Below are 17,616 nucleotides of genomic sequence, written 5' to 3'. Positions count from 1 at the left end.
CCCTCACGAACTCTTTCAGACTGTGATAAGGAGGTGTCGAGATAACACGAGCGAAAGCAAGCGATAGTTAAGGTTACAGTAGCAGAGTAGCTGACAGCGGGCGATTGCACCCATGTCCGACGTCACCTAGCACGCTCTACCGTTTCAAACTGTGCTAAGAACATAACCGCGATTTCATTTTCGTCGCCAACGTCGGGCGAGATTCAGTTCATATCAACAGCATCTCATTTGTGCGAAGGAGAAGACAAACTTAATTCTTTGTTACTAAGAACGCTATTTTGTCAAATACACAGTGCCCCCTTGCACGCGGTTCACAAGCCCTCGTCGCGCTCCCGCTCTCCCCAGCATTTTGAGAACCCCTTGGTTACAGCAACAGCAACGTGGTCAATAACTTCTATCAGAACAGGACTCCTCCCTCTTCCACATGCCTTCCCAAGCTCACCCATTTTTTCGAAAGTCATTATCATCTCCTTCAAACCATTTAATGACGCCAATCCTCTACTCAGATCTTTCAGTCAGCGGTACTCTCTCAATGCGGCAATATACTGTAGTTGCTACCCTTCATACAAAACAGTGTCACTAACGGCGCACGACGTCTGTTCTCTATAGCTATTCTGTTCACTCACATTATGGCTTGTCAAACGACAGTGTGGATGTCATATCGTCATAGAAAGTGTACAGCGCCGCATTTGCACCTGGCTGACAAAATTGGAATTAATTTTTTCCCAGAATAAATCTGTTCCGCATTAAGGCAGTAGCATATCTATCGAATTTCGCTACCGTACTATAGTTACAGCCTGCACCTGACCTCTGTGAGTAGCCGCACTTTAATTATACCACCCAGTACAAATATTACACGAAGATTGACCTGTTATCTCGAGGTTAAATGGAACCCTTACCATCGCCATCCTCACCATCACTCCAGTTTCTGGGGTACAACTGGTTCGAATGGCCACAACAGTCAACAGGATGAACCAACAGGCGCGGCCAGGAGAAGATATCTAAACTGCGCGTAACATTCTCTGCTGGAGTCCCTTGGACCTTTACTAGTATGAGATGGTCTCCCCAATGCCACGCAGCGAGGTGTGGTATTACTTGTATAATGTAACAGTGTTAACACAAACCTCGCTACAGTCCATACCTGGCAATTTACTAAATTTTAGGGTCCGCTGAAGTTGACTCTGAGGCCAAGATAGGGGATACGACTGTACACAGTAGGAGACAGTGATGCAGCACAGCTGACGACCCCAGATGGAGGGTGCAGAGTTGTCGAGTTCTGGTAAACTACCATCTTCTTGTGGCGCTAAAAATTAATTTTTTTGTTGAAGTTTGGTGTTATTTGCGGTTTATCCGTAAAGTGAAGCATTTCAATAGTTTTTTAACTGAAATAACTGATGTAGGTATGTAGTATGTTCTTTTGGTATGGGTTTTGTAACTTTTGGAGCATTAGCAAAACTATTAGATTGTGCTCTCCGCCATGGTGTCTGAGAGGAGTAATACCGACAGCCTAATATGCAGCAACGTCGACAGTGTGTCGAAATTTTCGCGGGCTCTACAGTTCACAAAAATTGTCTGCACTAAAGTAAGGTGTATATATATATATATATATATATATATATATATATGGCGACGACAAGAGAAAGAAAATGAGGGAGGACTAAATGGACTGAAGAAACCCTTAAACAGGCATGAGGTGTAGTGAAGTCAAGGAGCAGTGTAACAGAGGAGCTTTACACTTTATGATCGATTACAATCAGATACAGACACGATACCTTACCTGGAGAGAAGATTTTATAACATTAGTGAAATTATTCTACGATACTTCCGTGGTTAATTTGCGGCAAATTGACAATGACCTTGCCGAAAAACTAGGTCTTAAGCACAGTTTCAATAAAATTCTCAAAATGGTGAGTGGAGACTGGGTTTGTGGCTTAAAAAAAAAGAGATTCTAAAATAAAGGACATCATCAACAACGAGTATCAAGAGGTTTCAAAAATGCCCAAACTCCTATGTTTCCTAATAGGACATCATTTTCGAAAAACATGCTGCGTACATATTGCAGTATAAGTTACCATAACAAAATGTATTTCTTTCTTTTAAAAGGTATTTTATTGTGTGTTTATTTCATACTGCTGATATTAGCCTCTACAGGTGTCGATATTACCTAGTTGAGTGGGCAATACAAACATGTTGCAAACTTCAGGGGGGGACATTCATGAAATTGACAGATAATCTAAAATTTCAGTTTATTTTTTATTTATCAGTAGAACTCATCGACAGTAAATTCCCAAAGATTCAATGATGAAATCACATCGGAAGCGCCTGGAAAATGCCTGCCACGCCAACCTTTTTGCACGGGATGCATACAGAAGGGTGTGACATGTACTCTGGTTTTATAGATTGTCTGCGACTCTGTTCCGTATCTTAGAAACAATAATAAACCAGCAGCTTTGTTAATGAAGAAGAAAGTCTTGTTTTGCCACATTTTAATCTGCTACAGGTGTCAGAATAGCAACTTATGACAAAGTTCTTGTATTTAATGGTGAGAATGTAGGGAAGATGAATGTACTAGAGAGAATGGGCCTTAGGATAGAAAATTTCACTCAAGACCTCTTGAGAAGAATAGATTTACAGCGCCTCTCGGCAGCTGAAAAATCAATTGCAGACCTGGTAAAGGAAAGAAGGCAGAAAATAAGTAACCAGAAGAGAAGCATTTAAGGCAAAGAGGACCTTCTGAAGACGTTCGGTTGAACTTTAAATTCTACATCCTGAAAATTATGTTTTTCGAAGTTTATATACCTTTTGCACTGAATCTATGAGGGGTACAATTATGAAATTTTGTACTGTTATTTCTATAAACCCAATAAATATCGTGTCAAGTGGAAATTTTGGGTATAATTTGAGATATAAGGAACAGTGCTTGGAATTTTACATGAATTTTATATTATACTTACAGAATTCTAATTAAAAATTTATTAAAATTTTCCTATTCGACATATTCAGACAACTTCGGAGGGAAGCTTAGTATAGGCAAAAACAGTAAACAGAGAAACTTTGTATATATCTCTCTTGAACAGTTACTGGGAAAAAGGTACACATTTTATTTTTGAAAAAATTTTTAAATTTCAAAAAAAAATTGTTCAAATGGCTCTGAGCACTATGGGACTTAACATCTATGGTCATCAGTCCCCTAGAACTTAGAACTACTTAAACCTAACTAACCTAAGGACAGCACACAACACCCAGTCATCACGAGGCAGAGAAAATCCCTGACCCCGCCGGGAATCGAACCCGGGCGTGGGAAGCGAGAACGCTACCGCACGACCACGAGCTGTGGACTTTTAAATTTCATAAAAATAGTTTTCTGTTGAGGACAACTGCCGTTGAAGTAATCCATGTTTCGGAAATAAACAACTTTCAGCTGTATATGAACTTTAACAGGAACACTACCGGTTTCGTGATTTCAGATCACATCTTCAGGCGTACATCTACAAGGTAGGAAACGGAGAATCCATATTATGATAAGTAATAGATACCAATGCCAAAAATCTATGCTCATGACAGTCAGTATGAAGTACTCAAAAGTCAGTAAAACTTTTAAGCCTTGATATGGGACGGAGGAAGACTCAGCCTTCTTAAAGTACTGTTACCCGCAACAACCAGAGCGTCATAATTCAAATTGAGAAGTTGAAAAACTAACACATTAAAAGTGCGTTTACTTAATACCAGGAAGCGGTTGACAGCACCCCTCCAATCGCCTTGACGTGCAGGGCCACATGAAGCTAAATATACAGGGTTTTTGGAAATTCCCGTTGAAAACTTCTAGGACTTGTAGAGGGTAGTAAGTACATAATATTTTGAACAGAAAGCCATTCCAGAGAGGTTCCGTTTCTGTGCTACAGCCGTTCGAAAACATTCTTGTTAGGTAGATTTGTAAGAGGTTAGTCATTGTGGGTTGTGCTTACGTCGGATCGGCTGATGCCATTTGACGTCTGTTCTACATCTCTTATCTGGCTCGAGCCTCATTTACGTGTCTGTGAGCGTTAGAGCAATATGGTTGAGTACACGTTTGCAGAATACACTGACATGGTCCTTCTGTATGGAGACGAAGCTTACTGTAATGCATGAGCCGCTCGCCACCTTTATCCAGATCATTATGCACAACGTCCGACCAAATAACGTATCCTTCGAATCACAATTAAGCAACGGCTTCGAGTAAGGGGTACCTTCTCAGTCAGCAGGCGTGACTGAGTTGCTCCAAGGAGACGCCGCAAAGCCGATTTCGAAGAGGCCGTACTCTATCATGTTGAAGAGAACCCGTCAACCATAGTTGGAGTCACGAACGATTGTGGTCGAACTTAGACTTCTTCTGCGGGCCTACGTCACCCGTTCTCCGACAACCAATGAGCATTCAGTAGTGTTCTGAGCGATCTACTCTGAATGCCATCGCTAATACGAGCATTAAACGTGATCGTAGCAAGCTGTTTAGTGAATTTTTATTTCACATGTTGGGACTTGTCATCTCTGATGGTGGTCAGTGACACAATCCTCATAAGTAAGGGAGAGAAATAAATTACAGGATACACGCTTTCTTCAAGCGGAAGTCACGCGTATGTGCATACGGCAATTGTCACTTGGAATCGTGAACAATGCAGTCCTCGTCCGTGCCTCGCCATGCGCGAACCGACATAGTTCGTGGAGCGGACTATAGTACACGATCCATTCCGTGTGCAATAGATATTGCTCCCAGGACCATCTGGTGTGTTGTCGATGACCAACGACTACATCCACACCACCCCCAACGCTCACATACACGTCAGCGGGACTCGAACCAGATCACAGAGTTAGGAGAGGCGTCAAATAACATCAGGCAGTCAGGCATAAGCAACCTGCACCATGCCTTCCCTGTTGCAAACCCATCTAGCAAATATGCTTTCGAACGGGTCGCATATGGTTTCCTACTCAAAATATTACGTACTCACTCCCCTACAAAAGTCCTAGAAGTTTGTAACGTCAATTTCTGACCAGTCTGTGCTTATTCTAAGGAACAAGAAGTTAATTTCAAGTAAAGCATGGTACAAAATTTTATTGTTTTATCTTCAAAATTGTAGACTTGGTGCATCTTTCAAATAGTATGTAAAGGAGGAGATTCGTATTTAACGTCCCGTCGAAAACGAGGATGTTGGAGCGTGAGCTCGGGTTTGGGAAGGATGGGGAAGGAGAGCGGCCGCGCCCTTTCGTAGGAACCATCCCAGCATTTGCCTTTCGAAAAAACTAAATCAAGATGGTTGGACGCGGGACTGAACAGCCGTCCCCTCAAATGCGAGTCTAGTATGCAAACCACTGCGCTATTCCGCTTGGTCAAATAGTATGTGATTTTCATGAACGTCCCCCATAAGAACATGTTCACGTATGTAGTCCCGAAGTTTCCCATTTTCCAACTTTTTTTTTTGTTGACACAATTACGCCTCTAACATTTCCTGTGTCGCACAGAGTGCAGTGAATTTTCCATGGAAGTAACAGATTCCAAAAGAAAATGACAAATCCCTTAAGTAGCCCGCCCGGTTAGCCGCGCGGTCTAACGCGCTGCTTCCCGAGTGGGAAGGTGTGCCGGTCCTCAGCACAAATCCGCCCGGCGGTTTAATGTCGAGGTCCGGTGTGCAGGCCAGTCTGTGGATGGTTTTCAAGGCGGTTTTCCATCTGCCTCGGCGAATGCGGGCTGGTTCCCCTTATTCCGCCTCAGTTACACTACGTCAGCGATTGCTGCACAAACACTGTCTGCACGTACGCGTACACCATTATTACTCTACCACGCAAACATTTGGGGGCTACACTTGTCTGGTTATGACACGTTCCCGGGGCGTCTACTGGGGGCGGAACTGCACAATAACCATGGGTTCGGTGTGGGGTGGTGGTGGTGAGGTGAGTGGGCTTCTGTGGCCTGTTGTGGGGTTGTGAACCACTGAGGGCTATGGCGGGGATGAAGCCTCTCTGTCGTTTCTAGGTCCCTGGTTCAATACACGATACACACAATCACTGAAGTTGTCAGTATTCCCCCGGTCTCCCCAAACACCTGTAGGTGAGCGAGCTGATGCGGGAGCGGAAACTGGTGACCCACCTGCTGCCTGAAGAGAACGCCCGCGTCCTCGAGGGCTCGCGCCAGCATCATGGAGTGCTGGTAGTGGACGTTGTCGTCCGCCGTGCCGTGGATCAGGAAGTACGTCTTGTTGGTGAACTGCCCCGCCAGGCGCGTCACGTCGCTGCCGTTGTAGCCGGCCTCGTTGTCCTGCGGCGTGGGCAGCCCCATGTAGCGCTCCGTGTAGATGGAGTCTGCAGAACACGCCCACGTAAAGGTAAGTGCACGCAGGTACGGCTCCTGGAGTCCGTATCTCTTGTTCCAGGAAATCTGACTTGCGCTGTAGGCGCAGTGGACCTAGTTAGTTAGTTAGTTACTTTCATGTTCCATGGATCATTTTGCACGATAAATCGTCATGATATGGAACAGGTCATTTTACATTCTAATTGAAAATTAACTTGTACCTCTATTTGTACTCCTAACATCACCATATTTTTTTTCGGAAATCAAAACAAGGTACACACATTGACTTAGCAATTCCTACCCACCACGTTTTACACACTGCAAACATTGAAATTCTTCTACAGAATAGGAGGAGTTGTCAAGAAGAAACTTTTTCAATTTATTTTCAAATTTTACCTTGCTATCTGTTAGACATTTTGTATCACTGGGTAAGTGGTCAAAAATGTTTGTTGCAGCGTTGTGAACCCTTTTCTGTGCTAAATACAACCTTAATCTTGAGTAATGAATGTCATTCTTTCTTCTAGTATTGTAATTATGTACCACATTGTTCCTTCTGAACTGAAGTCGATTGTTTACAACGATCTTCACGAGCGAATAAATATACTGCGAGGCATTTGTCAGAATGTCCAACTCCTTAAACAGATGTCTACACGATGATTGCGGGTGAGCACCACATAATATTCTTACAGCACGATTTTGAGCAATGAAGACCTTCTTTCATAAAGATGAGTTAACCCAGAACATTATTCCATATGATAGTAATTAGACATATTTTGCTTACTTTCATTCATTAATGATTTCTCTCTCCCCAAAATTTGCTATGGTTCTAAGTGCAAATGTGGTCTAACTAGGCTGTTTTAGGAGTTCCAAAAATGTGTTTTTTCCACTTTCATTTCTCATCAAAATGGACACCTCAGATTTTAAAGTTTTCATCCTATTTATTATTTCATCACCATGTGTTACGCCTAGGGGTGCTGAACTGAATATAGTGTGTTTGGCGACTCCATGGAGTGCTGCATGCACAGTGACCATATATGTTAAATTAAAAGGAAGGTCAGCGTTGGCCGTAATATTGATTGTTTATTGAGAGAAAAATCGATTTTCAATCACATAGTGATCATCTTCAGTGATGGGTATAGATGAATGTAAACAGCAGCTTCAGTTATTGTGATCCCTTCTTAGTTCTGGTTACTGATAACTTGATACCAGTGTCCGAGTTTAATATGTACACCATAGCACTGAAGATGATCGCTATGTGACTGAAAATCGATTTTGCTATCAATAAACCATCAATATTACGGTCAACGCTGACCTTCCTTTTAATTTTAATTTAAATATTGTGTGTTTTTGTGAAATTCGAGGTGAGACCATTTGTAGAAACCAGTTGAAATGGCTCTGAGCACTATGGGACTTAACATCTGAGGTCATCAGTCCCCTAGACTTAGAACTACTTAAACCTAACTAATCTAAGGACATCACACACATCCATGCCCGAGGCAGGATTCCAACCTGCGACCGTAGCGGTCGCGCGGTTCCAGACTGTAGCGCCTAGAACCGCTCGGCCATCCCGGCCTGCGTACTAGGCTGTAATGCGATGTTTGTTTAATCGAGCGATTAGTTAATTTCGACTAAGCGCCATTGTCAAGCACATTTGTAACATCTGTATTTCACGTCATTTTGAAATGACTCTTAATTACAAGTAAAAAGTAGCCATATTCCGTCATCCTACGCAAGGATCCACACTACAGTGACAACTTTTCAACTGTAATATGGATCCTTGCGTAGGATGACGGAATATGGTTGGTTGTTTGATTTGGAGGAGGACACCAAACATCGAGGTCATCGGTCTCATCGGACCGGGGAAGAACGTCGGCCGTGACCTTTCAAAGAAACCATCCCGGCATTTGCCTGAAGCGATTTAGGGAAATCACCGAAAACCTAAATCAGGATAGCCGGACGCGGGTTTGAACCCGGCGGGGTCAGGGATTTTCTCTGCCTCGTGATGGCTGGGTGTTGTGTGATGTCCTTAGGTTAGTTAGGTTTAAGTAGTTCCAAGTTCTAGGGGACTGATGACCATATATGTTAAGTCCCATAGTGGCCAGAGCCATTTGAACCAAGTAACCCAGTTCCTAAAGCCACTGAAATGACTATAGCTATTTTGAAATGTGTGCGCCATTAGCGATCGATATTTTGGTCACGATAATATGCAGTTAAATATTTCCCCAGTCCTTATAAGGAGGAAAATTGCCGTAATGATCCTAAAGCCAAAATTGGAAAACGGTAGGACCAGGGTACAGGCCTGTATCGCTACCATTTTCAATGTTTTTTCATCGAAAAGGAAAAACATGTCAAAGTGAATGGTATCACCATTCATCGCATAAGACTCACACATGATGTATCAGTATAGCTGATGGTAAAGAAAACAAATACACAGTGTGGATTCTAAATTTTCGGCATTTATGAAAGGTTTAATTAAAATTAACAGTAAAAGAAATATTACAGTACGAAATTCAAAAATGGAAAGGAAACTTTGAATTAAAATTGAAGTAAAGAAACGTCCGAATTTGATAAATTTTCTGCTCAGGCATCTTAATTGCCTAAGATAAAAAGCAGCGTGAAATCCGAGACTTGTGTTTTAAATGAAAGAGCAAACTACAATTTCTATAAAATTATTCTCGGTATGTGACAACGTCATTTCTAGTAAAAATAGTACCTTTATTTCACTGATGAAAGTTGCCCCCAACAACCGAAACGGTGGTTGTATCATATACGATGTCGACACACACACACACACACACACACACACACACACACACACACACACACACACACACACACACACACACGAGAGAGAGAGAGAGAGAGAGAGAGAGAGAGACGATTTTTTAAAATGACTTTGGCCTCAAAAGATCGCACACTCTTACATGACAGCTACTAGGGCGATACTGAAAGTCATTAAAATTCCAGTTTCAGCCCCGTAACAAAAACGACTAGAGGATCGCAATCTACAGCCGTTACACCAGGTTCCCGTATTGTAGGCCGTGATGACATACGAACGGAACGAAGAAAACTGTATGGTCCAAAAACTCATGAATGGCTAGTGAGGATGCTGAACAGATGTTTTGAAACATTTCAGATTCCTAAACTGTGGAGGTAAGCACAAGTAGTAGATTACTAAAGCCTGGCATACAGCCAAATGTGTTATAAAATTTTCTTACTATTTCCTTAACCTGTGGCCTACATAAGTTATTTGAAAGATTAATCCCGTCAAGAGTATCACCCAGAATCGATACAAAATTTATTCTTGAACAAGCAGGATTCAGACCAGGCAAAGTGTGTTGTAGTCCAATATTAAATCTTATAACACATTGAAGATGGGTTTGTTGAACTTCCTGCTGGGTGTGATACAGTGAACCATCAACGACTCCTCATGGATGTCTACGAAATGACAAAGGGCATTTGACTGACTTACATATTAAGAGACATGTTGCAGAATCGAAGATTCTACGTAACCCTCCAAGGGAGTAAAAGTCGATGGAGAAACTGTGGTGTCACCGCCAGACACCACACTTGCTAGGTGGTAGCCTTTAAATCGGCCGCGGTTCGTCAGTATACGTCGGACCCGCGTGTCGCCACTATCAGTGATTGCAGACCGAGCGCCGTCACACGGCAGGTCTAGAGAGACTCCCTAGCACTCGCCCAGTTGTACAGCCGACTTTGCTAGCGATGGCTCACTGTTTACAGACGCTCTCATTTGCCGAGACGACAGTTTAGCATAGCCTTCAGCTACGTCATTTGCTAAGAGCTAGCAAGGCGCCATATTCAGTTACCACTGATATTAATATTGTGAATCATGTACCGTCAAGAGCGACGTTCATCATTAATGGATTAAAGTTAACTATGAAACTAATTACGTCCGCTTTCTGAATTCTAATTCCTTATCATGTTCCAGACCTCACGTCAGTGTAGTTCTTCCCTCCTCACGCCAGCCTACGTGAGCTAAAACGCGTGCATTTCGACCTCCTCTAGTAACACGGTGTTGGCACTTCTGCCAACTACAACAGAAACCAAAAGAATAGATTGCCATAGGGGCGTGTTTTTCCTCTATTTTGTGCAGTAAGTACGAAAATGAGGAGCCACACCACCTAGAAATTGAGAGATTCATACATGCAGACGACACTGCGTTTGATACTCAAGGAACAACATGTGAAGAGGCTGAAAGGAAACTGACGGAGGCTTTACGTACCTTGTGGAACTACTGTGAAGAAAATCGCCTGCGACCTAATATACATGCTTAGCAGAAGCCTCGAGACAGTTGCCAATAGAAGGAAAAGATGCTGTCCTGCAGTAGTGCACCAAACCAAAATACTTGGGCGTCACCTTAGACAGTACACTGTGATTAAAAAAATATTGCACTGATCTATAAGAGAAAAAAATACGTGCAAGAACAGTATTATACGTAAGGCGACTAGTTTTGCATGGGAAACGCAACCTGACTTTCTTCAATTATCTCCTTTTCAGCCAGAGAGTAAGCTGCACCAGTACGGGAGGCGTTTATCCACTGCAAAGTAGGCGTCACAGTCAGTGAGACAGTCAGGATTGTCACCAGACGTCTGAGGCCTACAGCTGTCCCAGTTATGGCCATAGCATCACCAAATACCGGACCCAAAGTAGCCAGTGAAATAGAAGGGAAAAAAGAAGCAAATCGAGTTACTGCACTGAATGTATAACCACCATACAGATCCAGCTCGTCTCAAGTCAAGGAAGAGCTCAACACAACGGGCAGTATCTTAGAAGGCCGATCAGAGACCATGCTCTCTATCTTCATGGTTCGACTCTCTGCAAAGTACACTCGTATTCAGGAAAAACAGAACACCTTGAACGACTACAGTGAGGGCGTTCATATTCACAGGACATGTACATTAGTATGACATGATTAGCATTTGAACCACGTCTGCCCGCGGGTTAAAGGTCAACACCGATATCATGGCGCAACACCACCAACCGATAAAATGTGCCTGCGGCTATCGTTGTCACCATATACCGAAGGTAATGGATCAGTGTGACTCGAGAAGACGTAAAGAAAAGAAGCATGTCTCTTGTGCGTTAACCCTATCGTCAGATCAGTGAGTTTGAAAGAGGGTCAATTACTGGCATGAGAGAATGTGACGCATCCATCCGAGAAACTGCTGTTAGTGTGGACGAATAACTTCGCCAGTGCAACGGTTGCGTGCAGAATGGTTCACGAAAGGCCATACAACACAATATGGCTGATGTCGCACCACCCAGACCACCTCCAGCGAAGACCGAGACCTCATCTGAATGGCATTGCAGAACAGATTTGCACCCCCTCGGCTCTGGTGCAACAGTGGAACAGTGTAACATTTCGTGTACTATCATGAGTGACAGTCCATTGCCTTTTCTTACGCTATGAGTTACGTGCGCGTCGTCCTCTCCTTCACCAACCTTCGATAAATGGGCAGAAGCATGCTAGACGGCAATGGCGCACGGAAGGAGGTCACGGAGGACAAGAATGGTATCAGATTGTGTTCTCGGACGAATCCAGGTTCTGTTCTGTTTGAAAATGACGGCCACGTTTTGGTTCGCCGCAGACAAGAGGAGCGATATCACAGTGACTGCATTAACGCAAGACATACAGCGCCTAATCAAGGCCTTATCGATGAGGGCGCTATTGGGTGTAACCACAAATCATAGTTGGCGCCTGTCTAGGTCACTGTGACCAGTAGAACCAACGTGAAGACATCCCGTGACTCGTAGGCATATCCTTTCTGCACAACACACTAGTCGCCATTTTTCAACATGACAGTGCACGACTTCATCTCGCTGCACGAACACGTGCTTTTGTGTCAGAGGATGTCAGCCTTTTGCCCTGGCCCGCCAGATCACCAGACTTGTTGCCAGTCGAAAAAGTGTGGGATATGGTGAAACTACGGGTGCAGTAGTGTGACCCAATGTCAACCACCACATATGTATCCAGAATGAGATTTTCACTCTGCAGCGGAGGGTGCGCTGATATGAAACTTCCTGGCAGATTAAAACTGTGTGCCGGACCGAGAAAGGCAAAGGTCCCGAGTTCGAGTCTCGGTCCGGCACACGGTTTTAATCTGCCAGGAAGTTTCACCACACATGTACTTTGGAAGCAGATGAACGCAGCATAGATGGATATACTGCAGGACGCCATTCGCGGCTTAAAAGCGTCGATGCCATCACGCATGGAACAAATTATCAGGGCCCATCATAGACCCTCTACCTACTAGACAACAGGAATCATGCTGAGCCGAGGTGACTCAAATGTTAATCATTTCTGTAGAACATACTAATGTGCATGTCCTGTGAATATAAACGTCCTCTCTCTTGTCTTTCAAGGTTGAGGCTTGGCGACATTGAGTTAGCTGACTGTTCTGGCTCAGGTGTATTATGGACTATATCTCTTGCGGTCCCATTGTGAGGAAGAGTTGGTATCTGTTGATTGTGTCCTGAGGCGGTCTTTGCTTGCCGATATATATATAATATACGGGGTTCGCTGGTGCGAGAGGGAGGCACGAAGTCTGAGGATTGGCGGTAGCGTCGCGACAAGAAGTGGTCACGAGGTCCGAGCGGCCTAAGCCGCGAGCTGCGCAAGGAGGGCCTGCGCAGACCGAAGATACCGGAGTGGTAGTTGTGCAAGGATCGCAGGAGAGCATCTATAAAGCTGGGAAGGTAGGAGACGAGGTACTGGCAGAAGTAGAGCTGCGAGGACGGGGCGTGAGTCGTGCTTGGGTAACTCAGTTGGTAGAGCACTTGCCCGCGAAAGGCAAAGGTCCCGAGTTCGAGTCTCGGTCCGGCACACAGTTTTAACCTGCCAGGAAGTTTCATATCAGCGCACACTCCGTTGCAGAGTAAAAATCTCATTCTGGACACTAGTTGTTGTTTGCAAATTTGTCCCGCTATTATATTGCCTTTCCTTTCTGTTTTATACCCGATGGTTAATATTCTAATGAATAAGCTGCTGGTCGTAAATACAGCCGGGCCAGTTGTACTAAGGCACAGGATGCCGTCAAACAAAAGAGGGACATTGTGGTTAGAGTTAGATGTTAACTGGTTCAGTTCTTGGACTGTAACTGCATTTCCCAGTCACTAGTTATAATCTGAGCAACCTGTTGTACTAAGATTTTCGTTGCTGTGTTTGAAAGACCAGATCAAAAAACGGTTCAAATGACTCTGAACACTATGGGACTTAACTTCTGAGGTCATCAGTCCCCTAGGACTTTTAGAACTACTTAAACCTACTAACCTAAGGACATCACACACACCCATGCCAGAGGCAGGATTCGATCCTGCGACCGTAGCGGTCGCGCGGTTTCAGACTCTAGCACCTAGAACCGCTTGGCCACCCCAGCCGGCAAAGACCGGATCATTATTGGTGTATTTTAGCTGGATCTTGTGGTTCCGCCGAGTGAGTTCTCTTGTAAAGTGTTCACAAGTAATGTTTTAAGACTTTCATTCAGAGCGATCTTAATGACTGACAATCAGATTAACTTTGAAAATATTAACAGCCAACTATCACCAGGGCCTTAGTCGAAATAAAATTGTCAGAAAGAACGGGTTGGGAACCTGTCGCAACCTTGTTTGCCAATTGAAATTAAGAGGTTGGTTGCCTTGAATTAAACCTTATCATTGTCACATTATTTCCTAATCTGTTTAAGCTTTAAGCACAGGTGTGCATCTTAACCCCGAACCTTTCGACATACAGCTTTCAAATTAAAAGTCATCTGATTTGAGTAATTGAATCACTCTTGTCATCAATGGTCGTTATATAGTTTCATGTGTTGCAGAAGGGAATTTAATAAGACAGGCTGTGTCCAGAACGGCAGTAAACACCGCTGTTTCACCCGATAACGGGCGGGCTGCAGGTCCGGCCATCTTGTAACCATTGTCATATTGTTTGGTGTGTTGCAATACAGCACTTCAGATTTCTTTTGCAAAAGATTATTCAACTTAAGGTTCAAAAATTGGCTCTGAGCACTATGGGACTTAAATGCTGTGGTCATCAGTCCCCTAGAACTTATAACTACTTACACCTAACCAACCTAAGGACATCATCACACACATCCATGCCCGAGGCAGGATTCGAACCTGCGACCGTAGCGGTCACGCGGTTCTAGACTGAAGCGCCTAGAACCGCACGGCCACACCGCCCGGCTCAACTTAAGGGTAAAGGTGAAAAGAATTCTGCAAACTTGTTCATTTTGTTAAAGAAAATTTTATGGTTGTATATTATTAAATAAACAGGTTGTGTGAAAAACTTATATTGGTATGTCCTCCCTTCCATGTTTTCTTTAATTCCAGTAAGTACCACGTATCAAAGGTGTTCTTTTTTCTGAATGTGAGTGTACAAACCTGCACCCCGAAGAGAAAATAACGCAAGGACAGAACACACAGTATAGTGCATGGAGAGTACTGGTAGTTTAAGAACAGGAGTCGCAAAATCCAATCTAAACATGGTTAAGTGGCCTCTACGCCAAAGATGACCAGCGTGAATGTTGTGAACCACAGACGACTGAACATTTGCTGAAGTGCCCACGGATACATTAGTTTGCACAGAAGAAGACCTCTTTTTGTGCAATGACGAGGCCATAAAGGTTACAGAATAGTGGAGGTAGAAAGTTCAGATGTTCTCGCCTGCCCAGTAAAGTAAAGTAAAGTAAAGTAAGTACGTGACCACAAGTCACAAGCAGCACTTCCAAAATAACCGACTCCAATGTATCGCTTCGACAGCGTGCTACCTGAGGATTCCTTGTTAAAGAGGGGAAAATGTGCTGCGTGCTGCTGAAATTCACTTCAGGCTTCAACATGTCTAAGAGTGAGCGCCATTTCGGAAATGCAAACACAGGTATCCAAGATGACTCGTCGAACATATTTCTCCGGTGTTTCAGCAGGTATTTGCAATTTAGTTTTTGCATTGCGTAGCTGGAGTCCACCCAAACAAATGTCGCTCGTCACATGTTTCTTGCGATGCAGAGGTTTACCGTAAAGCGTTTCTCTCTCTCTCTCTCTCTCTCTCTCTCTCTCTCTCTCTATCTTCGTTGCAAATTAATTTAACGATGACTGTCACATAAACTTTCGTAATATTTCTTGCCCGTGGAGGGAAACTGTTGCACCAGTTCCGGGACTCACCATAGTATATCCAGCTGCTGACGGGAGCTACGGAGACGCCGCATCTGAAGACACTGTCGTTGTCCTTCGCCAACGTCATGGCAGTGGCGTAGCCGCCGTAGCTCCAGCCCCAGATAGCTGTGCGCGATCCGTCGATGTACGGGTACTTCTGCTTCAGTTGCCTGCGGGTGAGAGCACACTTTTAATCAGCGCTTCTCTCCCTCTCCCTCTTTTTCAAAAGACACACACACGAATGTACATTGGTATGAAAAGACTGTCGTTTTGCGACTATTTTTACATAATTAAGTGTAAACAGAATTACACTATGGTGATTAAAACTGCAACAACATGAAGGATACGTAAGACAGATTTCTAATTGCTATGCCTGCATATGCAAGTAATTACCATTCCAGAGCATCTGCACGAATAAGGTTGTCGTAACGCCATCTAAATTCGCATAGAAGGAAAGGTTACATAGCGAGTTATTCATTCAGAAATGGCACTCAAATGTTGCTTGTTTGTGAGACGACTGGGTGACACCTCTTGTAAGGAGGAGAAACGTTTATCTGCACCTGTCCCAAGACTATAGCGCCAGGACCATGGCTTGTCGGAACTGCAGTTCAGCGTTCTGCGACATTATCAATGAGCAAAGTTTAGTATGTTGGTTGAAAGATGCAAGTACGTTATTCTATGCTACTTGAGCTATGCCAGATGGAAAGGGTGGCGACTGCTGGTGTACGGGTCTCCTGGCATCTGTCACCCTCTGGTCAAATGCTTCCCAGTGGTGAGAGATCTGACGAACATGCTGGTTGGGGCAAAAGTCTTCCACCAAAACAGGTCAGGGCAAGTTGGAGAACATACAGTCTGGAGTTATCTTGTTGAAATATTATGGCACAGAGATCTGGAAGGTATGACACAGCCACCAGCGTTTACATGATAGAAATGGGACACCTGCTGTCAAAATGACCAGCAATGTGCACGAGAGGTTTTGGCGGCTCATATCATCACAGAAGATTCTATGCCCGGAAGATGGTAGAAAGCGGCGTTACACAAACCAAGATCATGCCTTACAGTTCCTAAAAATGCTGCTTACAAAACCTCTACATTCGTCACTGCATCACCGACGACAGTCTCGTTTTTACTAGAAAACGAAATTATTGAGGAAAAAATTAGGCAAGTAATTTGTACAACTGTAAGGCTTAGAGACAGTAGTATGGGTAGTAGTCATGGTCAGAGAGGTCTCACCTGGTGACACTGAGCTGGCCCTGGATACCTAGGCTGTTGGCAGTGGGGCACCTCTGGTAACGCTCATCTTGTCCTGGATCCTTAGGTTACAGAGCATTAGGTACTCACCTGGTGACGCTGATCTTTTCTTACATCTACATTTATTCTCCGCAACCCACCCAACGGTGTGTGGGGGAGGGCGCTTACGTGCCACTGTGCTACCTATTTTCCTGTTTCAGTCGCGTATGGTTCGCGGGAAGAACGACTGCCGGAAAGTCTCCATGCGCGCTCGAATCACTCTAATTTTACATTCGTGATCTCCTCGGGATGTATAAGTAGGGGGAAGTAATATATTCCATACCGCATCCAGAAACGCACCCTCTCGAAACCTGGACAGCAACCTACACCGCGATGCAGAGCGCGTCTCTTGCAGAGTCTGCCACTTGAGTTTGCTAAACATCTCCGTAACGCTATCACGCTTACCAAGTAACCCTGTGACGAAACGCGCCGCTCTTCTTTGGACCTTCTCTATCTCCTCCGTCAACCCAACCTGGTACGGATCCCACACTGATGAGCAATACTCATGTATAGGTCGAACGAGTGTTTTGTAGGCCACCTCCTTTGTTGATGGACTACATTATCTAAGGATTCTCACAATGAATCTCAACCTGGCAACAATTAATTTTATATGATCATACCACCAAATCGTTCCGTACGCATACTCCCCGACATTTTACAGAAGTAACTGCTACAAGTGTTCGTTTCGCTATCATATAATCATACAATAAAGGATCCTTCTTTCTATGTATTCGCAATACATTACATTTGTCTATATTAAGGGTCAGTTGCCACTCCCTGCACCAAGTGCCTATCCGATGCAGATCTTCCTGATATAGGCCTTTAGTTTTGCGTATCTG

At 44.0% G+C, this 17,616-nt stretch overlaps 1 protein-coding gene across 1 annotated transcript in view; it reads right to left on the bottom strand.

Annotated features, from left to right (window-relative positions):
* LOC126484540 (venom dipeptidyl peptidase 4-like) overlaps positions 1-17,616 on the bottom strand; it is a 320,902-nt gene that overhangs the window by 5,792 nt on the left and 297,494 nt on the right. Inside the window, exons 14-15 of the mRNA XM_050108088.1 lie at positions 15,497-15,657; positions 6,119-6,330 (exon numbers count right to left, since the gene is read on the bottom strand). Coding sequence (XP_049964045.1) covers positions 6,119-6,330; positions 15,497-15,657 — 373 coding nt within the window. The remainder of the gene's footprint in view (positions 1-6,118; positions 6,331-15,496; positions 15,658-17,616) is intronic.

The sequence above is a fragment of the Schistocerca serialis genome, chromosome 6 (assembly GCF_023864345.2).
Source record: "Schistocerca serialis cubense isolate TAMUIC-IGC-003099 chromosome 6, iqSchSeri2.2, whole genome shotgun sequence".
NCBI lineage: Eukaryota > Metazoa > Arthropoda > Insecta > Orthoptera > Acrididae > Schistocerca > Schistocerca serialis.
Note: the sequence above shows the minus strand (reverse complement) of the source record. Positions and strands in the feature narration are given on the sequence as shown.